The sequence below is a fragment of the Notamacropus eugenii genome, chromosome 5 (genome assembly GCF_028372415.1).
Source record: "Notamacropus eugenii isolate mMacEug1 chromosome 5, mMacEug1.pri_v2, whole genome shotgun sequence".
Taxonomy (NCBI): Eukaryota; Metazoa; Chordata; class Mammalia; order Diprotodontia; family Macropodidae; genus Notamacropus; species Notamacropus eugenii.
In genome coordinates, this window is record NC_092876.1 from 339,256,348 (window position 1) to 339,282,261 (window position 25,914).

A 25,914-nucleotide genomic window follows, 5' to 3' on the forward strand; every position below is an offset into this window, starting at 1 on the left:
TTAAGGCTTTCTTCCACAAACTGTATAGCTAATTTCTTATTAGTATGAGACTAGTTCCTCATTTCCAGGCTAAGCCTCTCTCCTATGATCCTTCAAATAAACTCGTTTCTGCCGTGAGCCATTTTTACATGGTATTCCTGCCACCTGTAATTAAAAACCCTTCTGCTTCCCACAGTCAAAACTTTCCTATACTTGAAGGCCTAGCTCATATTCATCTCTACCCCAACTCTGACTGGCCTAACTCACACCAATATCTCTTTTTCTGAATTAGAGTATACCTATACCATAGCCCATACAGTCCTATATCTGTTTCAAGTATGTCTTTACTCCCCAGTGAGGGCAGGGATGCTATCAAAAATCTTTATATCTCCCACAGAATCTAATAGAAGACTATACGATGTTAAGCATTTATATGGAACACATGGAGTCAGAAAGGGCACTGAATTTGGAATCAGGACCTGAGCTCAAACCTTGACTCAGAGACAGTAGCAGTGTGACTTTCAACAAGCTAGTTAATCTTTCTAAGCCTCAGTTTCTCTCATCTATAAAATGAGAGGCACGGACTAGACCATCTCAAAGGTCCTTTCCAGTTCTACCACTCTATGATTTAGTGAAGTCAATTTAAAATGACAAAAATCTGCTAATAGCCAATAGCAGCCTTGAGGGGGAAATGAAGAATTAACCCATGTCAGAGACTTGTGTGGGAGGAGGGAGGGCTATTCTTACCCACTTTGCCTGGATGCTGACAACACCCTGATCCTGTGAACCAGTCTGTGAATCAAATTGAATTATAACGCCCTCAGCTGAGAGTTAGGAATCCATGCTGTCCCACTAAGTTACTGGATGTCTTTTATCTACCCACTTAACCTCATACACCTGAAGGTTTGGTTTGGTTTGGTTTGGTTTTTAAACTGGAGGAAATAATCAGCTAACTTGGTGTTCCACAGTGAAGATGGCACATTAGCAAGGATCAGTATAACAGTGTAACAAAGTCTAAGTGGGAAAGGACCCAAGAGATCATCTTGATCCAGTGGGAAAAGGACTGGTTCTAGAATCAAAGAACCTAGGTTCAAATCCCACCTCTGACACTTCCTGTGTGACTTTGGACAAATCAAGTTAAAATGTCCTGGTGCTTCAGTTTCACTCAATTCCTCATCTGTAAAATGAGGGAGTAAGAATAGATGGTCCCTCCCATTGCTATATCCCATTATTGAATCCAACTCTCCCATTATACAGATAAGGAAGTGGAAGCCTGGAAAAGTGATATGATTTAACTGAACCACATCTGACCATAGATGTACTAGGCTCCATGTCCAGTATTCTTTCTTAAAGCATAGATCTGACTACATCATCCTTTTTCTCAAAAAGTTTCAGACTCCCTATTGCCTTTAGCATAAAATGTCAACTCCTCTGTGTAGCATTTAAAGGCCTTCCCAATCTGGCTCCAACATCTTTCTGCATTAATGAAATATTACTTACCCTTAAGCACTCTATGGTCCAGCCAAATCTGCTCTGCGCATTTCTCCTTATACATTCTGTCTTCTGACTCTGTGCTGTTATAGAGACTGCCTGCCAATCCCAAAGTATTCTACCTCCTTCACCTCCGTCTCCTTTCAAGCTCAGATATGACCCCCTACCAGAGAGTGTTCTCCCTAAGATCTTCAGAGTGTTCCCTGATGTCCAGCTTACTTCTATCTATTTTATACATATTGATCTGTATGCCTATTGTTTCCCCCAGGAAAATGTAAACAACTTGAAGGCTTGCTTTTTATGCAATGCCTACCACATAGTAGGACAGTAGGCATTTAACAAATGCATGTCTTAGGTATTTCTCAAATGGAGTTTCTGAAGAATTTACAATTGGGGGAATATTCAGCAAAGATGGAGATATTTCCAGCATGAGAATTTCCCTTAGTTGAGGTGGAAAAGTAGTCTCACAAGTCAGGAGCTGAGACCAGGTCAAAGGTTATTCAAAATTTACTGACTTTTGAAGCATTATTTCAAGCTGTTTTCCAGAATGACTGGACCAGTTGACAGTTCCACCAGTAATGTATTAGAATGCCTATTAGCAAGCCAACTATCATTATTTTCTTTTTTGTGTGATGTTTTCCAATCTAATGGTTTGAGTTGGAACCTCAGTCTCTTTAATTAATTTGCATTGCTTTAAATATTAGTGATTTGGAACATTTTTAAAAATCAATTTATTTGTTTTCAGTTTTCAACAATCACTTCATAAGTTTTGAGTTTTCTCCCCCTGCTTCCCCAAGTCTTCATGCAATCTTATATGAGTTCTACACATACATTCTTATTAAACACATTTTCATGTTAGTCATGTTGCATAGAAGAATGAAAATATATGGAAGAAACCTTGAGAAAAACCAAATCAAAACAAAACTCTTCAGTTCTTTCTTTGGATGTGGATGGCATTTTGCATCATGAGTCCTTTGGAAATGTTCTAGGTCTTTGCATTTCTGTGAAGGGCTGTCTATCACAAACAGTCCACTAACACTGTGGCTCTTACTGTATATACTGTTCTCTTGCCTCTGCCCACTTCACTCAGCTTCAGTCCATATAAGTCTTTCCAAGTTTTTGTGAAGTCTGTCTGTTCATCATTTCTTATAGCACAATAATATTCCGTTGCATTCATATACCACAACTTGTTCAGCCATTCCCTAATTGATGGGAATCCCCTCAATTTTTAGTTTTTGGCCACCACAAAAAGAGCTACTATAAATATTTTTGTATATGTGAATCCTTTTCCCATTTTTATGATCTCTTTGGGATATAGCCCTAGAAGTAATATTACTGGGTCAAAGGTATACACATTTTTATAGCTCTTTGAGCATAGTTTCAAATTGCTCTCCAGAATGGTTGGATCAGCTCACAGCTCCACCAACACTGAATTAGTGTTCCAACTTTCCCACATCTTATCCAACATATCATTTTCCTGTTTTGTCATGTTAGCCAGTCTGATAGATGTAATATGGTATCTCAGAGTTGTTTTGATTTGCATCTCTCTAATCAATAGTGATTTAGAGCATTTTTTCGTCTATTAATAGCTTTAATTTCTTTCTCTGAAAACTGCCTGTTCGTATCCTTTGACCATTTATCAACTGGGTAATGACTTGTATTCTTGTAAATTTGACTCAGTCCTCTATATATTTTAGAAATGAGGCCTTTATCACAGATACTAGTTGTCAAAATTCTTTCCCAGTTTTCTGTTTCCCTCCTAATCTTGGTTGCTTTGGGTTTGTTTGTACAAAAACTTTTCAATGTAATGTAATCAGAGTTCTCCATTTTGCATTTCATAATGTTCTCTGTCTCTTGTTTGGTCATAAATCCCTCCATTCTCCATAAATCTGACAGATACACTATTCCTTGCTCCCTTAATTTGTTTATAGTATCAGCCTTTATACCTAGATCATGTGCCCATTTGGACTTTATTCTGGTATATGGTGTCAGGTACTGGTCTATGCCCAGTTTCTGCCTTGCTATTTTCTAGTTTTCCCAGCAGTTTTTATCAAACAGTGAGTTCTTATCCCACAAGCTGGGGTTCTTGGGTTTATCAAACAGTAGACTGCTATAATCATTGACTACTGTGTCTTGTGTACCTAACCGCAATTGTGGCAAGGGGTCTTCCAGCAGATGGCACTTCAACTGAGGGGGCAGCTAGGTGGTGCACCAGTGCAGGAGTCAGGAGGACCTGAGTTCAAATCTCACCTCAGACACTTGACACTCACTAGCTGTGTCACCTTGGGCAAGTCATTTAACCCCAAATTGCCTCATCCTGGGTCATCTCCAGTCATCCCGATGAATATCTGGTCACTGGATTCAGATGGCTCTGGAGGAGAAGTAAGGCTGATGACCTGCACAGCCCTCCCTCACTCAAAACAAAGTCAAGTGCAAGTCATGTCATCATTTCTCTGATGGCATGGTCTTCTTCGGCAACGAAGGATGAACACACACATTCATAGTAACATTGGGCAGCTAGGTGGCACAGTGGATAGAATGCCGGGCCCGGAGTCAGGAAAACTCCTTTTCTGGAGTTCAGATCCAGCCTCAGACACTTATTCTGGGCAGAGATAGAATGTTGGACTTACAGTTGGGAAGACCTAGATCCCACCTCAGGTAAGTCACTTAACCTTCCTAGGTCTCAGTTTTCTCATATTTAAAATGATAGGGAGGTTAAGACTTGATGGTGCTCTAAGATCCTTTCCTTTTCTAAATGTACAATCTTATGAACATGCATTTATTAAACACCTACCATCCTACTATGTGCTTCACTGTACAGTCAGCTGTGTCTGACTCTTTGGGACCCCATCTGGGGTTTTCTTAATGCACGTTGGACTTGGGATTCCTTCTTCTGGCTGTTTTGTTTGACTATTATTCTCCTTCGTGGAGAAGCCAAATGGAGGAATCACCACACAAAGAGCCCATTGAGTCTCCACCACAATCATTCTAAGGAAAGCACCAGGATTAATGGTTTAGCCAGGAGAAAAGGGAAAAAAAAATGATACTGCTGCAAGAATAATAAAGTCAGTTTGCCTAGCACCATGCTCCCAGTCCACAGTACACACTTAATAAATGCTAGCTGATTCAACTGAATATTATTAAGGCTTAGAGGTGTTGGGGGTATGATCAGGAAGGAGAGAGGTAGACCAGGGGTGGGGACTGGCAGTCAAAAGTTTGCACTTAAGGACCTGGAAGGCCACATGTGCCTTAAGGCATCCCTGAAGAGAGCCAGGCCCTGACATAGCAGACTGAGCAGATACCACAGCTCTAGACATGCTTCTTTTGTTGGCTAACAAGAGCATCCAAGGACTGACAAGGCAGAATGGTCTCTTTCATAGGAACCGCTGATGCAAATGAGAAGACAGACAGGAGATTTCCTCATCTCCACCAAACACTTCCCACACCTTCCTGCCTGTGCCCCCTCGTTCGTGCTGTTCTCTGCTTTTACCATTCTCTTATCATTAGCACTCACTGCTGCTTCCCATCTCCTCCTCTTGGGATCCTCCCCATCCTTTCAGGAGCAATGCCAGTGCTTCTTCCTGTCGGAAACGTCCCCAGACTCCCATTCAGTCATGAACTCCCCTTTTTTGATCTCATAGCATTTTAGAATTCTCTTAGCCACTCATATTCTGTGACATTCATTTGTAACAACTGTCTGATGGTATCTCAATGGCAAGAGAGTTTGTTGGTGTTCTTTAGTTGTTTTCAGTTGCATCTGACTCCTTAGGACCTCATTTTGGGATTTTCTTGGCAAAGAAACTGGTGTGGTTTGCCATTTCCTTCTCTGGCTCATTTTACAGATGAGGAAACTGAGGCAAATAGAGTTAAGTGACTTGCTCAGGGTCACACAACTGGTAAGAGTCTGAGGTCGGATTTGAACTCAGGAAGATGAGTCTAGGTCTGGTGCTCTGTGCATCAGGGTGCCTCCTAGTTGCCCTTTATTCATATGGTTCTGTATTTCTGTGTACATGTATTTCCATGGAGGGTGGGAAGGGGCGTGGGGGAAGTAGGGGGTTGTTAAATATTTAACAACCAACTTTTACACACACAGACATACACACACGCATATTTGTATATGTATATATGTATCTATGCATATATGGGTATGTTTGTGTATGTAGAAGTGTGTATGTATACATGTATGTATGTGTCCATGTATAAGTGTGTGTATACATGTGTGTATGCATATATGTGTCTGTGTCTATATGTATGTGTCTGTATGTGTGCATGTGTATATACGTATGTATGTGTATATACGTATGTATGCATTTCTCCATATTTATGTGTATGTATGCATGTGTATAGATACATGTATATGTGTCTATACACATAGACACATATATATGCATGACATTCTTTTCTGTTTAATCTGCATTATTATTATTTTCTCCATCACTTTATAAGTCAAGACAATCAACAATAAATCAAGCCTGAGTTGTAGCATTTGCCAATTTCTATGGTGTAAATGTTCACGTTGAAACTTTAACTATAAGCTCCTGAAAGCCCATATGAACAAGCTCCAGCACTTCCCTTGTATTATCCTCTAATGGAGTATAAGTTTCTTGAGGACAAGAACCATTTTCTTTAGCTTTGGAAAGAATGAATGAATGAATAAGTGAATAAATGAATTTTTCCCATTAAATTGTCCATGCTTTGGGGACTGTCCATTATCATTCACTTTAAGAGGACAGCTCCCCTCCCTTCTACCCCATGGGTTCTCCTTCTGCTCTGTTCCTGACACATGGAATTCACAGCTCAAGATTTCTAAACTCAGCCCTTCTACTCACCATGGAGTTCATAGCAAAGTGATTGTGCTGAGTCTGTAGGTCCAAGGCATGTTGGTAGCTGACTCCAATCTCTGTGTGACTCTGGAGGAATAACTCTTTATTATGGCTGATCCAGTCGAACATCTGCAAAGAACAAGAAAGAGGAAAGGAACCATAAGGGTCAGAGGTCTACTGGGGCACAATGCCAGACTGTTAGGGCCAAAATGCAAAACCCCAAAAGCTCCAAGCAGGGTCTGTAAGAGAAACCTGGGCACAACCACCTGTCTCAGGGCCAGGCAGGGCTGCAGTCCAGATCCCCAAAGAGCCTGCAGATTTTGTGTGCTATCTTTCATCAACTGGCAGATTGTTCATTTAATGTCTTAGTGCCCCCAGACTGCATCTTTTCACTGTTCTTCCATTATTATCATCAAAAGCCTAGGGTAAGATCTGGATTACAATCTGCAAAGTGCCTCATTTCTTTTTCTCAAAAATTTACTCTGTGATTATCTCATTTTTTCCTAAGAATTACCAGGACTAATATTGAGGGTTGGCAGCTACAGAAAATGAGGCTCAGAAGATTAAATGTTTTGCTGAAGATTATATAGATTTAGAGCAGGAAAGGACTTCAGAGGTCATCCAGTCAGGCGGTGTCAAACTCAAATAGAAATGAGGGCCACCAAAGCATACATGTGGGTCCCTGCTGCCTAATATTGACTTAGAAAACACAGTTAATATTAATACGATCTATGTTTTATTGTATTCTTATTTATTTTATTACATATTTCCCAATTACATTTTAATCTGGTATTGTTATTGTTGGCTGTGTGTTTGATACCTTAACTGATCATTTTACAAAGGAGGCAGGTGGGCCCTGGATCAGTTAACAGCCAAAGTCACCCAGGTATAAGGAGCAGAGCTTAGATTCCAATCCAGAACCTCTAGCTCCAAACCCAGCACTTTTTCCCTCAGAGCTGGGATAGAGCCATTATTCAAACGGAAAGTCTCCTACCTTTCACCCTCCTGCTCTTTCTAAACAGGGTACTTGTGGTATAGACCAACAAGAACTGGGGCAGCTAGAGGACAAAGTGGGTAAAGTGCCAGACCTGGAGTCAGGAAGACTCCTCTTCCTGAGTTTAAATTCAACCTCAGACATTTCATGCTGTGTGGCCCTGAGCAAGTCACCTCACCCTGTTTATCTCAGTTTCCTCATCTGTAAAATGAACTGGAGAAGGAAATACCAACCACTCCAGTATCTTTGCCAAGAAAACCCCAAAAGGGTCACAAAGAGTTGGACAAGGACTGAAAAACACCTGAATGATGACAAAAACAACAAAGGAAATCAAGCTTAAGTGCTGTTTTCAGGGGTTTGACTTAAGCACAAAAGTGCAGTGTTGGAGATACTGTCTAGACTAGCCAATACCTGGGAAAAAGATTCTCTACATCTTACCGTTAGACTCTGAGGTCCTCAAGGGCAGGGCCTATCTTCTGCCTTTCTTTGTTTCCCCTGCATTTAACACATGGCCAGGCACATAGTACACATTTAATAAATGTTTATTGACTGAATGACAAGTCGTCATCTAACTTGAATCTCAAATGGGGGAGAGAAGTAAAATCCTATCTTAGAAGCAGCCCGTTTCGCCTTTGGTCAGCGAGCACCATCAGGATGTTCACCAACTTACAGAGCCTCCAGTTTCCTTCTTACTACTTCTATCCATGGCTCCTAGTTCTATCCTCTGTGGCTCCTGTGAAATCTCACACGCCCCTCTGCCCAGGAGATCCTAATTATTCTAACATATGTCACCAACATTTGCTTACAAGCCTTACCCCTTTTTTGATAAACTGAAATGTCTCTGAAGGCAGAGACTATGTTTTTTATTTTTATATCCCCAACAGGGTGCCCTATATTAGTAGAAAATGAAAAGATGTTTTTTTAAATGAATTTGAAGCAAAGCCTTAGTTAAAAACACCATGGCATAATGTATGCGGAAAGGGCCTTGGGGATAGAAAGACCTGGGCTCCTGTCACCCTTCTGCAAGACCAAGCGTCTGGGTGCTCACGCCTCCTCCTCAGCACTTGCTGTCCCTCAGACTGGAGGGCGGGGCCCTGACTTCCAAAAACCCCTTTTAAGGAGGGGGCCCAGGCTTTGTTTCCCACCAGGCTTAGCTACACTCCCTTGACCATCTTTGCTGAGACAGACTTCTCCATCATTCTCCCTCGCAAGACTCTCTCTCCTACCCTCCCCTTTTCCGCTTCCTTTTGGGGGTTCTCTTCCCCTAAGATTGTAAGTTCCTTGAGGATGGGGTCTGTCTTTTTTTTTAGTATTTATATGCCCAGTGATTAGCACAGTCACTGCTATATAATGGCTGCTTAATTGTTTCTTGACTGAATGACTCTCCTGGCCCTGACATCTAAGGTTTCAAAAGTCTTAGTGTAATTTTAGTTATTAGAGCTTAAAACTGCACTAAGATTTCTAGGACAGGCTGTATAAGGACTATGAGACCTGCGGCCTCTGAGGCCACATGTGGACTTCTAGGTCCTCAAGTGTGACCCTTTGACTGAATCACAAAGGATTTATCCTGTGAACTTTGCATTCTAAAGGATGCCCTCGAGGTCCTAGAGGGTCTCACATGGCCTGAGGCCACAGGTCCCCTACCCATAGGCTAATTACTTTTAACCTCTCAGCACAACTCTAAAACTATGTGCCACAAATGAGTTGTTGCTCTATAATCCAGAGGGAATTTTCACACCAGGAGTTCCCCTACTGATAAAATATGGGTACACACCACAAAAAGGGTTAGGTGTCATGTAATTCAGTCAGGTTTCCTTTGTGGGCAGAACTGGTGGATCTTATGTTAGAATTGCTATTTACATCACCTGCTCTGCTTAACTATTTTGTAAAAATCAAAATAGGATCTCTGTTTAGATCCAATGTCATTCAGCCTCTCAAGTCCCATGTAACTCTTCCACGGACAACCTGCAGCTCCTCAAGTCTTTTATTTTATCTTATTATTATTATCTTTTTTTCTTAGATTATTTTACACTAGATTCTCTATAGAACATATTATAATTATGTGACTCCTATGCTTAATGTGCTTTGCAAAGTATCTCCAGCCACGTGACTCTGAACACTATTGATTGAGTCTATCCAAAGGTAAACAACCCAAATAATTACATTTCTTTGTCCCTGGTAAGATGTGAGTCAATAAGTTTACAGAAAGAAGTCAGCTTGGCTGTAGGCTGGTGCTTAGAAGTCAGAGAGGTGAAACAAACCATTTCCAAGATGGAGCAAGTAACAGAAAGGAACTGAGCAACATGGGGCAGAACGGCAAGGTTTTTCCACTCATGGAGGGTATCCAAGCTCCCAAGATCTCACCAAGACATCAAAAGGTGTGGGTGGCAGTTTAAAGCCATCAACGCTACACCAAATGAACAAGAAAACAGTGCAGACTCTATAGTTCTACAGATAATATCATAAGATCATAGATTTGAATTTAGAAGAGACCTTAGAAGTCATGAATCCAACCACCTCCTTTTACAGATGAGGAAACTGAGATACAAAGAAGGGATGTGACTTGGCCAAGGCTACACTGTTGATATCTAGGACAAGATTTAAACGCAGGTCTTCCTGTCTCCAAGTCCAACATCCTATCTACTCTTCCCTGTTGTCTCTCCTGCAATAAATCATCCTTTCAATGACCCAGCTTCAGATTCCAAACCCCTCATTCATTCATTCCACAAATATCTATTACATCCCTTCAATGTATAAGGCTTTGTGCTGAAGGAGGGAAACTATGAATGAGACTTGGGTCCTGTCCTCAAAGGGTTTACAGTCTGGTAGAGGGACAATGAAAATAACTGTGGTAGAAAGTAGAATGTGATAGGTATCGTAAGAGGGATACAAAGGATTATGGAAGCTCAGAAGTTCATGGGGAAAGTAGATAATTTCAGGTTGGGGAGAAAAGGAAAGACTTCATAAAAGATAAAACATAAGAACTAAGCTCAGACAGATAGATAAGATTTTGGTAGATTGGCAGGTGGAGGGCATTCTGGACAAATGTATTCAGTCTTTGGGAGGCAGCAGGGTTTGGTGGAAAGAACACCAAATTTAGAGTTGTGTCCTTGGTTTGAATCTTGTCTTGGATATTTATTATCTATGTGGCCTTGGGTAATTCACTGCCCCTCTGTAAAAGCAGGGACCTTGACATACACAGGAGGGCATAGGTTCTTAGATCTGCTTTTCTAAAAGGAAAAGCAACTTTTGAGGGGTCAACAATCACTTTAATGAAGCACATATATCACTTAGTTCAGGTGAAAAAGTCAGCACCCTGAACTTTAGAGAAAATACAGAGAAATAGAGACCAATAGACAGGGCTTCCAGCTGCCTGACATAAGCAATACATACATCATAGATCAATAGACAGATCCAACTGTCTGACCATTACATGCATACATAGTTACCAGAGAGAGAAGCACCAACATCTGTGGGGGCGGCGCTCCTTAGCAACCGCCCAGAGTCTCATCTGGCCAAACAAACATTTCCAAAGTGTAGGCCCCAAAGTAAAACCTCACCTCAGACTATTTATACATTTTTCAGAGCCAGAGGGCATCACAACCCTTGAGAACCAAAGCCTCATTAACAAAAGGCATGGGCCTTCCTACAAATCTCCCTTAATCAAACAAACTCCCCTTACTGGGCAGGCCTCAAAGATCTTTAATCTGATCTTTAATCTCATTAGCATTATACCCTCTCTAAGCTTAAACGAAGCTTTGTATTTGAGAACTTCTAAATTCTCTTCCAGTTCTAAATCAATGACTCTATGAGTATTTGGGTAGCTGTAGTTAAGAAGAAGGAATACACAATCAAATTTTAGAGGCCTGGGCGGCTCAAGACAAGGAAGAACTTTCTAATAATTAGACGCTGACAACAGTGGAAGAGATGCTCAGAGATAATGATCATCAAATGAGCTGGAACAGATCTCAGAAGTCACCAAGTCCAACCCCTTTATCCTACAGAAGAGGAAATTGGGTCCCAAAGAAGGCAAAGGATTGATTGACCCAAGTTAGCAAATAGCAGGGGTAGGATTTGAACCCAGGCCCTCTGGTTCCCAATCCAGCACTGCTTCCTCTATGCCACATTGTTTTTCTTGTCATTGGAAATGTTTAAGTAGAGGTTGGGTGATCTGGATAAGGGATGCTATATAAAGGATTCCTACACTAGGAAGGCTAGTGTAAGAATGTGTGACAAGTTTCCCTTCAACCCTAAGATTCTATATTCCTAGTTTTCTGTGTTCCCTATTTTCTTAGTTTCCCAAGTCCCTAGGTCTAGCCTTGTTTGGTGATTATATATTTAAAAGTCTTTGTTGACCAAGAAACTTCATTGCCATTCCATAGCTCATCAGAGTAACTTGATTTAGGTGTGTGATGTCTGCTGTTTATTCCATACCCCATTGCCCTACTTCTGAGTGAGAGAGGACATCATAATAAGGATTTACTGACAAGAACCCTATGGATCACTCAGTATAATCCTTTCTTTCTAAGGGGAAAGAAAAATGAGCTCCTCATATGAAAAGGACATCTCTCTGTGACATCTAGAACTCCCTTTAAACACAAAACCTGCACCAAGGATAATGACTCCTGACTGACAACCATGACAAAGTTATACAACTGTCCAGGCTTGTCAAAGTCAGACTTGTACAAGACAGAATCATCACTGAATCTTGAAGTATCATAATAGGTAGCCTGGAATAGGGGATAGACAAGTGTCCTTGGACTCGGGCAAATCTATCTTCAGGTCCTCTCCCTGACCTCTGTTGACTGTGTGTTATGGAAGGTGGGGGGAGAAGGGGATGGAAGAGGAAAGAAGGAAAGGGAACAAACATTTATTAAGTACTGATCATGTGCCATGGCACTGTTCTAAACCTTTTTATAAATATCTTTTTTGACCCCCACAACAATTCTGGGAGTTATGTAGGTGCTATTATGACCTTCATCTTATACAGTCAAGACCACTGAGACAAACAGTAGTTAAGTGACTTGCTCAGGGACACATAGCAAGCACCTGAGGACTGGATTTGAACTCAGGTCTTCCTAACTCCAGGCCCAGTGCTCCACACAGTAAGCCACATAGATTGTCTTTAGTAATCTTAACTTCTCATTGCTTCAGGCAGTTATTTAAGACTACAAAACTGAAGAGAAGGTGCTAGCCTGCTTTAGTAGAAGTGGTTTTCTCACTTAGGAATTCCTTTTAGTAATGAAATCAGAAGATGGCATCAAAAATGCATTTCTTTATAGCTCTTTTTGTGGTGGCAAAGAATTGGAAATTTACAGGATGCTCATCAATTGGGGTATGGCTTAACACGTTGTGGTATATGACTGATAGAAATGATGAGCAGGATGGCTTCAGAAAAACCTGGAAAGATTTATATGAACTGATGCAAAGTGAAGTAAGCAGAACCAGGAAAAAATTGTACACACTAACAGAAATATTATATACAATGATCAACTGGAAAGATTTAGCTATTCTCAGCAATACAAAGATTGAAGACAATTTCAAAAGACCCATGATGAAAATAAAATGCTCTCTACCTCCAGAGAGAGAGCTGATGAACTCTGAGTGCAGACTGACGTGTACTTTTTTCACCTTCTTTCTTTTTCTTGGTATGTGTGTATATGTGTGTGTATGTTTTCTTTTGCAACATGACTAGTATGGAAAAATGTATTGCATGACTTCACATGTATAATTGATAAGATCTTGCTTGTCTTCTCAAGGGATGAAAGAATTTGGAGCTCATAATTTTTTAAAATAAATGTTAAAAATTTTGTAATGTAATTGGGAAATATTTAACAAAATAAAAATATCCTTAAAAAGAAAAAAAAGGGGGAAAAGAAAACTGCATTTCTGGGCCAGACTTCTTTCTCTTCTGTGTGTGTGTGTCATGGATCCCTTGGGCAGTCTGGTGAAACCTATGGACCCCTCCTCTCAGAACAATGTTTTCAAACATAAAATAAAATGCACAGGATTACAAGGGAAAGCAATCCCATTGAAATACAGCTATAAATTAAAAAAAAAGTTCAAGGACCTCCAAGTTAAGAATCCCAGATTCTAATCTAACACCCTTCCTTTCACTGACAACTCCCAAATAGCTTAAATAGATCTTTTGCCCAAGGTCAATAGTTGTTCAATAATAGAGTTCAAATCACCCAACTCTCATTCACACTCTTAATCCACCCTCCTACCCCCCAGCCCCAGCCCCACCCTGCCCTATTTGTTCAATATGTCTTGGCCTACCCTCTTTCTACACTGAAAGCACCTTGACCATTCATGGGAGTCTGAGCAACCTGCAGAGAGGAAAACAAGTCTTTGCTAGGCCACACTGTGGTACCCCTACTCTCTCTCTCTCTCTCTCTCTCTCTCTCTCTCTCTCTCTCTCTCTCTCTCTCTGTCTCTCTCTGGGTTGACTCACTTACATAGGAAATAGACATTACCTTCTGTTACATTATACAGAAACCCCTCCCTCCCCACCAAATACATGCTTTCCAGGATGTCTATAATAGAGAAGTGACCTTCTGTGTACTCTGTGTTAAATAACTAATTAGATTTTGAAACTAGAGAGATGTGTTAATACTAGAATAATTAAACCCATTGGCACCAACTCCCAGCTGAATTACAGATCAAGGAAAGCAAAACCCAGGCTGGCATCAGAACCAGACTGGCAAGCAAGGAATGGAACAGTTCAATTCAACAAATGATTGTCAAGCAACTACTTCTGGGTAGAGCCTTGAACTAGGTCCTGGGTGCTGTTCTAGAGTTTTGATGTGGCCAGAACCAACGTAATGAAAATGTAATTGGGAATTATTTAACAAAATAAATAAAAATGCAATAAAACATTAATAAAGTTAGATTTTAAAACTAGGTCAAGATGCCACCAGCGGACAACTTCACCATACAGTTTAGTGGAGCCCAAGTTTAGTGAATGAGGGCCAGATTTCAAAGAGTTGAAGTGAGTAGTGGTATCTGGGTGTCAGGTATAGGCAGCTTTTTCAAGAAGTTTAGAAGTGAAAAAAAGGAGAAAATTGGAACCGAATCTAGATGGGGAAGAAAGATCAAGGGAAGGCTTGCCTTAGAGTAATAAGGGTGACTCCATAGAGCTGGTTATCCCATTCTAACTTCATGAGAATTTGTACATGCCCTAACTAAGTGCTGAATTGAAGAACCTACAATTTGGGATGATGGGATGGACCATTCCCTATTGGTCCCTGGTACTTGGCTGTTAACTGAACTGGGAATAGCTGACTTCAATAGGTTAAAGAATTAAAAGAATGAAGACAAATATCCTCTCACCTTGTTCTCTTTTCTTTCTTATTTGAAACAAAGTTCTTTCAGCAAGGGGTAGGAGAGGAGAGATTTTTCTCCTCCATGCCCCACCACTATGTACATAAATAGGCAGGTTCAAGATATCTATAGAATAGATGGAAGGTAACCTTAAAGGCACTAGCACCTTGAGGAGAGGGATTGGCAATAGGAAAAGTCACCTTCAGAAGATGGTTTGTAACATGAATCTTCCCCCCAATATTTTTTCACTAAATATTTATTTTAAAAAATTGAAATTTATTTATTTCATTAAATATTTGGTAAAAAAAATTTTTTTAACAATCATTAAAAAAAAAATTGAGTTCCAAATTCTCTTTCTCCCTTTCCTCTGTTCTCCCTTCCTTGAGACAACAAGTAATTTGATATCGATTATGAATGTGAAATCATGCAAAAATATATTTCCATATTTGTAATATTACAAGAGAAAACACACATAAAAAGAAAAATTTTAAGTTTGTTTCTATCTGCATTTATATTCCATCAATTCTTCTCTGGAAGTGGACGTGGGCTAGCTAGTTGGCGTAGCTAAGGGGTACAGTGGATAGAGTATTGGGCCTGAAGTCAAGGAGACTCATCTTCCTGAGTTTAAATCCAGCCTTAGATACTTTCTAGCTGTGTAACTCTAGGCAAGTCACTTAACCCTGATCGTCTCAATTTCCTCATCTATAAAATGAGCCAGAGAAGGAAATGGCAAACCTACTCCAGTATCCCTGCCAAGAAAACCCCAAATAGAATCATGAAGAGTCAGATACAACTGAACAATACAATAAATATTTTTCCACCATAAGTACTTCAGAATTGACTTGGATCATTGCATTGATTAGAATAGCTAAGTCATTCACAGTTGACCGTTATACAGTTTTCCCGTTACAGTATACAATGTTCTTCTGGTTTTAAGATGAATCATGAAGGAAGCCAGATATTCTATGAAAAAGAGATGAGGAGTAAGAAGACTCCAGACACAGTAAGTGCAAAGGCTAGGAGACAGTGTTGTCTTTAATCAAGACCAGGCGTCCCATGTAGCTGAACGATAGAATTCATGGCAGAAAAGAAATATGTAATTTGTAAGCCTTGAAAAATAGGAAAGAGATGAGATAAGAGAGGAGTAAACTGGGGGATGTTCTGTAGAAGGATCACAGTTAGACCTGCTGTTTAGAGACTTAAGTAACAAGGCCTAGCATACCATCCAACCTTACTTTGGTTCTGGGGGACCTAGGCTACCCCTTTCTTGGATTCAGGAATCTCAGGGTGCTCAGCTTGAACTAGGAGGCAGAAGCACAGTAGGGTTGAAAAGAAATTTCTCAGATAGCCAAGGAAGAAAAGATCTTCAGGTTAGAAATAGATGGACTTAGCTGATTGGACAACAGCATCTATAATTGAGGAGGCAGAGTTGGAATCTGAACCTCGACCTTCTGACTCTAAACCTAATTCTATTTCCATGAGTTCATGTTGTCTCACACTCTACAAGGATATCTCAATTTCCTTAACTACAAAAGTGAGAGGCAGGCCTGGATAATCCCTGAAGCCCCTTTCATCTCTAAATCCTATAATTCCATAACTCTTCTTTTGAACTAACTGAATTTCAACTTTGGAGTCTACTCAGTTCTATGGTACCTGAAATCACCTGCTTTTATTTAGCTTGTATCCAGATCAACACTGCATGCTTTGGTGATTTAGCTTTCATTACTCTGCACGTACCTGGCCTGAGGCTATCTTACTTTTTATAACTTACTCTTGAAATGGAGTACAGGACACATGGGGAAGGACTATGCTCTTGATCACCCAGGATTTGACTGGACCCATAAGAGCACATGAAAGAGACTAATGACAGATTGATTGGCCCCAGACTGTGAAGGGCTTTAAATGCAAGACAGAAGACTTTGTCTTTTACCCTCAAGGTAATAGGGAGCTACTGAAACTTCATGAGAAAGAACTTAAGAAAGGAGGGTCACAGAATGTTCATTGATTTTTACTCATCAATTTGAACCATGCAAGACAGGAGTTTGGGAAAGTTCTGAACAACTTTTCCAACATTTGAACTGATACAACTTCTGGAACTAAAAATAATAAACTATACTAACAAGAACTGGTTGAGGCAAAGATGGCGGAGTAACAGCACAGATTTTCTAGAGCGCTCCCACAAACCCTGCCAAATACCTGTAAAAATGACTCTAAACAAATTCTGGAGCTGCAGAACCCACAGAATGAGGGAGTGAAGCAAATCTCCAACCCAAGACCACCTGGAAGAACGTCGGGAAGTGTCTATCAGGCCACACTGGGAGCAAAGCATAGTCCAATGTGGACTGCGAGTACACAGAGGGCACCTGAGCAGACCTTGGGGAGACAGAATCTCTCACACCTGTAGTGGTTTCCAGTCTTCATGACCCCAAAACACTGAGGATATATTGGAAGGTCAGTGGGAAAAGCCTGTGGGACCAGTACAGGACAGTGGAGTGGTCTGGCCCCAGCCCCAGGGCAACAGAGGGGGGAGGGGGTGGAGGAACCTGACAGCCACAGCAGCAGCAGGGGCAGCTACAGCCACTGTTTCTGGAGCTCTAGGCCCACAGATTATGGGAGGATCCAGTGGTTGATAGTACAACCCCCACACCTACTGGAAGCAGAGAACTACCTTGACAAAGAGTTCAAAATTCAAGTAAATGCCTGGGGAAATGAGCAAAAACTAGAAAAAGAATCAGACTATAGATCTTACTTTGGTGAAAAGGGAGACCTAAGTATGCAAACAGAAGATAACAAAGTCAAAGCTCCTCCATCCAAAGCCTCCAAGAAAAATAAGAATTGGTCATGGAAAAGCTCAAAAAGCATTTTGGAAATCAAGTCAGAGAAGCAGAGCAAAAATTGGGAAGAAAAATGAGAATGATGCAAGAAAATAATGAAAAATGAGTCAACTGCTTGACAAAGGAGACCCCAAAAAAGGTTGAAGGAAATAACACTTTAAAAAATAGACTAACCCAAGTGGCAAAAGGGATCCAAAAAGCCAATGAGGAGAAGAATGCCCTAAAAAACAGAACTGGCCAGATGGAAAAGGAGATCCAAAAGCTCACTGAAGAAAATAATTCCTTAAAGATTAGAATGGAGCAGATGCAAGCTAATAACTTTATGAAAAATCAAGAAATTACAAAGAAAATCAAAGGAATGAAAAAAAATAGCAGACAATGTGAAATATGTCATTGGAAAAACAACTAACCTGGAAAATAGATCCAGGAGAGACAATTTAAAAATTATGGAATTACTTGAAAGTCATGATCAAAAAAAAAAGCCTAGACATCATCTTTCAAGAAAATACCAAGGAAAACTGCCCTGATATTCTAGAAAAAGAGGGTAAAATAAATGTTGAAAGAATCCATTGATCACCTTCTGAAAGAGATCCAAAAAGAAAAACTCCTAGGAATGTTGTAGCTCAATTCCAGAGTTCCCAGGTCGAGAAGAAAATATTGCAAGCAGCCAGAAAGAACCAATCAAGTACTGTGGAAATACAATCAGGATAGCACAAGATCTCACAGCTTCTACATAAAGGGATCAAAGAGCTTGGAATATGATATTCCAGAAGTCAAAGGAACTAGAATTAAAATCAAGAATCACCTACCCAGCAAAACTGAGTATAATACTTCAGGGGAAAAAATGGTCATTCAATGAAATAGAGAACTTGTAAACATTCTTGAGGAAAAGACCAGAGCTGAATAGAAAATCTGACTTTCAAATATAAGAATCAAGAGAAGCAGGATAGAGAAATAATAAGGGACTTACTAAAGTTGACCTGCTTACATTTCTACATGGAAAGATAATATTTGTAACTCTTGAGACTTTTCTCAGTATTTGGGTAGTTGGAGGGATTACATACATATAGACAAGGGCACAGGGTGAGTTCAATAGGAAGGGATGATATCTAAAAAAGTAAAATTAAGGGGTGAGAGAGGAATATATTGGGAGGAGAAAGGGAGAAATAGAATGGGGCAAATTTTCTCTCATAAAAGAGGCAAGAAAAAGCTTTTTCAATGGTGGGGAAAAGGGGGAGGTTAGAGGGAAAAAGCGAAGCTTACTCTCATCACATATGGTTGAAGGAAGGAATAACATGCACACTCAGTTTGGTATGAAAATCTCTCTTACACTACAGGAAAGTAGGAGAGAAGGGGATAAGTGGGGTGGGGGGATGATAGAAGGGAGGGCAAATGGGAGGAGGGGTAATTAGAAGTAAACACTTTTGGGGAGGGACAAGGTAAAAAGAGAGAATAGAATAAATGGGGGCCAGGATAGGATGAAGGGAAATATAGTTAGTCTTTCACATCATGACTTAAGGAAGTATTTTGCATAACTACAAATGTATAATCTATCTTAAATTGCTTGCCTTCTCAGTGGGGATGGGTGGGAAGGGAGGAAGGGAGAGAAGTTGGAACTCAAAGTTTTAAAAACAAATGTTAAAAATTGTTTTTACATGAAATTGGGAAATAAGAATATAAGTAATGGGGGATAGAAATCTATCTTGCCCAACAAGAAAATAGAGAAGATGGGGATAAGGTAAGGGAGGGGTGTGATAGAAGGGAGGGCAGATTGAGGGAAGGGGTAATCAGAATGCATGGCGTCTTGGGGTGGGGGAGGGGAGAAAATTTGGAACTCAAAATCTTATGGAAATAAATGTTGAAAACTAAAAATAAATTCTAAAAAAATAAAAAAAAAGAACTGGTTGAGGTACTTTGAAAGTTGAAATAATGAACTATTCTTGATAAATCTGGGGAAGTGACCATCTTGGAGTGATGCTTATACAATAGTTTGGACATCCTGTAGCATGTCTATATCTATTCTTTCAGTCACAGTCTGGATCTACTCTAAAAAATCAAATCAAACAAATAAACAAAAAATGGTGGGCTTCTTATGGTCATAGTCTAAAAGTGCTGTGAAGACTTAATAAAGAAAACCATTCTTCCAAGACTAGTTTTACTTAGAAGAGACAGCATATTGATGAATGACAGATAACACAGGGGTGGAAGAAAATAAAAAAATTATAACCTTAGGGAGTATATTCATCAAAATATAACTTGAAAATAGTTTGAAAAAAGAATAGATGGCCCAGTTAGGCATATTAAAATTACATGCAAGTAAGATTCAAATATACCTGTGACTTCTCTTAAGGAGGCAATATTGTAGTTTGTGGGGAAAAAACAAAACCTTGGATAGAGTTTGGAGTCAGGGCTCCTAGGCTCCAGTTCCAGCTTTGTCCCTTACTAATTGAATTACCTTGGGAAAAATCCCTTAACCTTTCTGGGTCTATTTCCTTATCTTCAAAACAAGCATATTGGACTAGATGGAGCATCCCTTCTATGATGTCAGTATTTGAATGTTGTTCTTAGGGACTACCCTTGCACAGGTGTGACCGAAACACAGGGAGAACACCGACTTTCTGTTGCCACTTCAAACTCCTTGAGTTGGGTTGGCTGCCTTTTTCTTCTTGGCATGAGCACAAATCTGTAGTCAGAGCAGAAAATAATTTGATGCAGCTGTGGGCTTCACAAAATGTAATACAAGTAAAAAAAATTCCTCAGAGACCAAAGTTCATGTCCAAACAGCAAAACTTTATCTTTCTGTTTGGAATCCAACATAGTTTGTTCTCATTAAAGAGATCAATGTTAAAATGCAAGGTTTTGGGGAGAGAGCTGCTTTTCTTGCTTTGTTTCTAAATGTCTTTGGGGGGGGGGGGCAAATACTTGGCTAAAATTCATTACAAATGAACATGAAGTCCGGTGTTATGATCCATTTGTAAAAGGAATTGACTTAAATGTAAATGAGAGAAGCAAACAGAAGCCCTGCTGTTTGTCCTTTGAAGGCAGAGAGGGATCAGAACCACTTTTTAATAAAGCCCCAAACTTTGTTATAGAACAAAGATCTTAGAGAAGGTCCTAATCCTGTGGGGCTTTTTTTTTTGTTTGCTTCCCCAAATTTATCAGGAATAATGGATTGAATATTTGAACTTTCAAAGTATGTCAACCAGCTTTTGTTTTTGTAGTTTATTATCTCTAGTCCAGAAGTTCCATCAGTTCAAATGTTGGAAAAGTTGTTCAGAACTCTCCCAGATGCCTACACTGCACAGTTCAAATTGGTGGGTAAAGAACAATGAACATTCTTTGACTCTCCTCAAGTCCTTGCTCATGAAATTTAAGTAGCTCCCTATTGCTTCTAGATATCTACCTGAGAGTTAGTGTGGCTTCAGAAAGGATGTTTGCTGCCCAACAACTCCAGAAGAAATGCAACGAGCAGAACAGAGGTCTGTACACAATGTTTGTAGATCTGACCAAGGTCTTTCATACTGTCAGTTGTGAAGGCTCATGGAAAATTATGTCGAAATCTGATTGCCTGGAGAAGTTCATCAGCATTGTACTTCAAATTCATGATGTCATGCTTGCTTGCCTGGGTTCTGGATAATGGACGACACTCTTGTGCCTTCTCAGTCACCAATGGAGTGAAACAAGACAGTGTACTTGCTACAATGCCTTTTAGCATGATGTTTTCAGTCATGTTGTCAAATGCCTTCAATGAGGATGAACGTGGCATCAAGGTCAGCTACCGTACTGATGGCAAATTCTTCAACTTGAAAAAGCTACAAACCAAGACTAAAGTGGAGGGAGTGTTGGTGCACTCAACAATTTTTATTTGCAGAGGATTGTGCACTCAATGCAGTCTTTAAAGCTGAGATGCAACAAAGTATGTGTGCGAATTTTGGACTAACAATTAACACCAAGATAACACAGTTTCTCCATCAGCCACCACTATACCATCCTTATGTGAACCCATTGGTTACAGAAAATGGAGAAGTTTGGAATGCTGTGGCTAAGTTCACTTACCTTGGCAGGGTACTTTTCAGGGATGTACTTTGATAATGAGGTTGATGCAAGCATTGCCAGAGCTAGCTCAGTGTTTGGGAGGCTCCAAACGAAAGTGTTGGGAGAGTAGAGGTTTTAGGCTGACTACCAAACTGAAGGTCTACAAAGCCATTGTGCTGACCTCATTTTTGTATGTCTGTAAATCTGGACAGTCTACCAGCTCCATGCCAGGAAATGGAATCTCTTCCATTTGAACTGTTTTGGGAAGATTCTGAAGATCACCTGGCAGGATAAGGTTCCAGACACTGAGATCCTTACTCGAACTAATCTGCCAAGCATTTAAACTCTATTGCAGAGAGTGCAACTCCAATGGGCTGGCCACACTGTTCAAATGCCTAATGTATGCTTGCAAAACCACTATTTTATGAAGAACTCTCACAGGGCAAGTGCTCACAGGGTGGTCAAAAAGCAATACAAAGACACTCTTAAAGTCTGTTAAGAACTGTGTAATTGACTGTATGACATGGGAGATACTGGTACAGGACTGTTTAGCATGGCAAGCCCTCATCAGAGGAGGTGCTGTGCTCTGCGAGCAAAGCAGAATGGAAGTAGCTCAGAAGAATTGTGAGATGAGCAAATTTAGAGAACTGACTCCACATATTCACATGGACTATTTATTCCGACCTGTAGTAGAGCATTATGAGCTTCTACTGGTCTGATCAGCCACAACTGGGCACACTGTAACTTGACTCTAACATAATGATGCCATTTTGGTCCTCTTCAAGAATGAAGAACAACCAACAGCCATTGCCTCTAGGGAAAAAGACAAACTTTTCTGTCTTGCATTTACCCCTTCTTGCACTGCACCCCTTCACTGTCTGGGGCCAACTGATCTTTTCAGACTGTTCTCCCATTACTCCCCTTCATATGCTCTACATTCCAGTCAAACTGGCCTACTGCTTATTCCCTTCCCTGCTACATCCCATATCTCCTCTCTCACTTCCATGCCTTTGGATAAAGTGCTTGGCCTCCCACCCCAACCTGTAATGTATTCTGTCCTCACATCCACCAGTGGCTTATGGAGTCTAGAATCTGGCTTCAAATCCAGCCCTTGAGAACTAATAGCTGTGTGATCATGGGCAAGTCAAAACTTCTCTGGGTTTCCCTTTCTTCATCTATAAAACTAAATGTCCTCTGAGATCCCTTCTCATTTAAATCAATGACACTATGAATCCTCAGTTCTTTTCAAAGTCCAGTTCAAAGGATACCTCTTACATAAGCCTTTCTTGATTCCCCCAGTCGTTACTGTTTTCTTTCCTGAAATTACTGTATGTATTTCTCTTTGTCTTATCTATGTACGTGCTGCTTCCCCTTAGCAGATTTTAAACTCCCTGAGGACAAGAATGCTTTCATATATTTTTTTATTTGTAGTGTCTACCATAATGCCTCTCTCTGTCTCTCCTTCTCTCTTCTCTCTCTCTTCTTCTCTCTGTCTCTGTTTCATTCTCTGTGTCTGTCTCTGTCTCTGTCTTTGTCTCTCTCTCTCTCTCTCTCTCTACTCTCTCTTGCCAGTTTCCTCAGCTATAAAAGGACATCACTTGTACTGCCTGTCTCACAGGGTCATTGTAAAATGCTTTTGTAAAGCTTAAAATGATATAAATTGTGAAATTAATGTCTTAACAAAGGGCTTTTAATGGTTGTTTTTTGCTATGTAGTTGTAATGGGGTGTGATTTGTCCTATGTTGTATCCAAAACCCTGCAATAATGAGCCAGGCTGGAGAGACAGAGAAATTTGATGATATGAGCTCAAAAGTTCCTATGTAGCAGAAGGTCATAAGGAGCTTCATCCTACTGCAAAATCACTGGTCAAATCCATATGAACTTCAGGAAGCACACACACACATACACACACACACACACACACTGCATACAAAGATACACATTTCCAATATATACAGACGTAGATGCATGCAATCATCAAACTAACTGGCAAACTAGGCAGACAAGGAAGGAGGCTTGATGTCAGGAAGATCTAATTTAAAAACCTGCTGTGGGACCCTGAGCAAGCCATTTAACCTCTGTTTCAGTTTCTTCATTTGTAATAAGGGGGTTTAAAATAGCATCTATCTCACGAGGTTATTAGAATCAAATGAGATAACATATGTGAAGTGCTCTGCAACGTTATAAACACCTATTGCTAGTTAACATGATGAACATCATTATTTTTATCAGCTCTTTCCTCCTCCCCTCCCCTCTTACCCAGAGTACACACAATACACTCAAACCCAGAGATTTTTCCACACTGACCTGGTCAACCTTATGAGTTAGAATAATAGTTTCTATTTCTATAACACTTTAAGATTTATAAAGCACTTTTCTTTACTCACAACAACCCTATAAGAAAGGTAGGATACTGTAATTATTATTCCCCCCATTTATTTTGTTTCTTTGTTTGGGGTTAAGTGACTTGTCCAGGGTCACACAGTGTCAAGTGTCTGGTCTGAGACCGGATTTGAACTCAGGTCCTCCTGACTCCAGAGCTAGTGCTCTATCCATGGCACCACTTAGCTGCCTCAAAATTTCATTTGTCTGTTTTGTTTGTTTTGTTTTTATTGCTCCCATTTTAAAAGTAGAGAACTGAGGCTATAGTCGGGCATCCTGATTCCAAATCCAGTATTCTTTCTGCTGTACTATGTTGACTGTCCAAGAGAATAGACAGGAAATGTTTTCAGACTGAGACAGAGAGAGAGAGAGAGAGAGAGACAGAGACAGAGACAGAGACAGAGACAGAGAGACACAGAGAGAGAGAAATTAGTGACCTAACTGTAGTTTCACAATTAGGAAGAATCATAACTTGAACTCAGGTCTCTTAAATCTATTTACAAGAGCATTGTCAAAACAAACCAGCCTTATCGACAGTATAAAATAATTCGGGGAGTAGACTTGGGTTCAATTTCTAGTCAAGAACTGAAGAGGATGTACATTTTCAGGATCTCTAGCTAACTTCTTAATGTTATACCTCATTCTAAAATGCCAAACTCATTCTTCTAAAAATGCACATAGCTCAGTTTCAGTGACGTAGGAATGATCCCTCCTACTCTAAACTACCTCCACGACTAGCCCGTTATTCACTGTCTGAAATTCTACCATTAGAGATTCATACTACAGGCATCTTAAGTATTTTCCTAGTTGAGTCAAACTTCTTTCCTCCCTTGACTGGGAGACAAAAGGGGAACATGCAGATAGAGACTCAGGGACAGTAGAATGGCTACCAGGTGATGACCTTTTTCACCAGGGCAAGTTTATGAAAACTGACTGCTTAGGCAAGCACAGACCGATGCCATCTAAATTGGTGTTGGGAGTGCCCACACGAGATGAAATGATGAATCCTGGAAATATTGAAGGAAGTAACTTTTCTTGTATACATTGTGTCTCCTCAAGTTTCTAGTTGCTCCCAGAATACAGAGGCTATGTATTATATATGCCCTTTGTATCTTGTATTGTATTGTACCTGGGCTAGGCACATAGCCATACTTGAAAAATATTTGTTAAATGAATGGACAATAGTTAAGCTTCCTTTGGGGTGGATGATCTTTCTAAGACGCAACACCTGCCCATGATGACAAATCACTGAGCAGAACGTTCAGGAATTCAAGTTACTATTGCCGTATTTATTTAGAGAAAAGTGTAAATGGTTTAAACTGACTTTTAGGTACCTGAATACTTTTAGGTTCCTACTGCTCAAAGGGAATGTGTCAACCAGACTATAACCCTTTTCTGATGTTTTGTTGGCATTTCTTGACTCCCCATTCCCACCCCATTACTGTTATTTCCTTCTCCATTAAACTGGGAGGTTTGGTGGTAAGCATTGATTTGGAGTCCTGGGTTCAAATCCTGCCTGAGTCACTTACCATCTGGATTATCTTGGACAAGTCACTTCAACTCATCGGTACAATGAAAGGTTGAACAAGACGATTTCCATGGACTCCTCTAGATCTAAAACTGTGATTTTATAATTCTTTTCTTACAGTAAAGACAAATGGTTAACCAAAACAAACACCACTCTAAAGATCTCTTTGCTAGAACAAGGGAAGTCTTTTCATCATCACTTCTCTCTACCCCAGCCTTTTCACCAAGTTCTTACTTTTTTTTAATTTTTAAAGCATTTCTTGCCATTCTTTGCCTGGGTTCATACTCAGAGCAGAATCTCGTAGTAACGGAAAACAGCTGTTTTCTGAAGGGAGTAAAAAGAACGAGGGCTGCAACATTTCATGCTGAAATATCACCTGATCCCTGTGGCCATGTCCCTGACAGATGAACCATGCTAAGTACAGACTCAGACTAGCCTAGAGTTGCTTGCTCTTCAGCCATGCCTTAAAAGGCCACTCTCTGCTCCCCTGGCCCTCCTCCCTTCAAGGGTTGTAATGAACAACTT

General features: G+C 40.2%; 1 protein-coding gene across 6 annotated transcripts in view; it reads right to left on the bottom strand.

Moving 5' to 3' along the window:
- KALRN (kalirin RhoGEF kinase) overlaps positions 1 to 25,914 on the bottom strand; it is a 963,226-nt gene that overhangs the window by 553,679 nt on the left and 383,633 nt on the right. For all 6 annotated transcript variants that reach the window (XM_072616710.1, XM_072616706.1, XM_072616705.1 and 3 more), the window contains exon 6: positions 6,300 to 6,422. In XM_072616710.1, the coding sequence (XP_072472811.1) occupies positions 6,300 to 6,422 (123 nt within the window). The remainder of the gene's footprint in view (positions 1 to 6,299; positions 6,423 to 25,914) is intronic.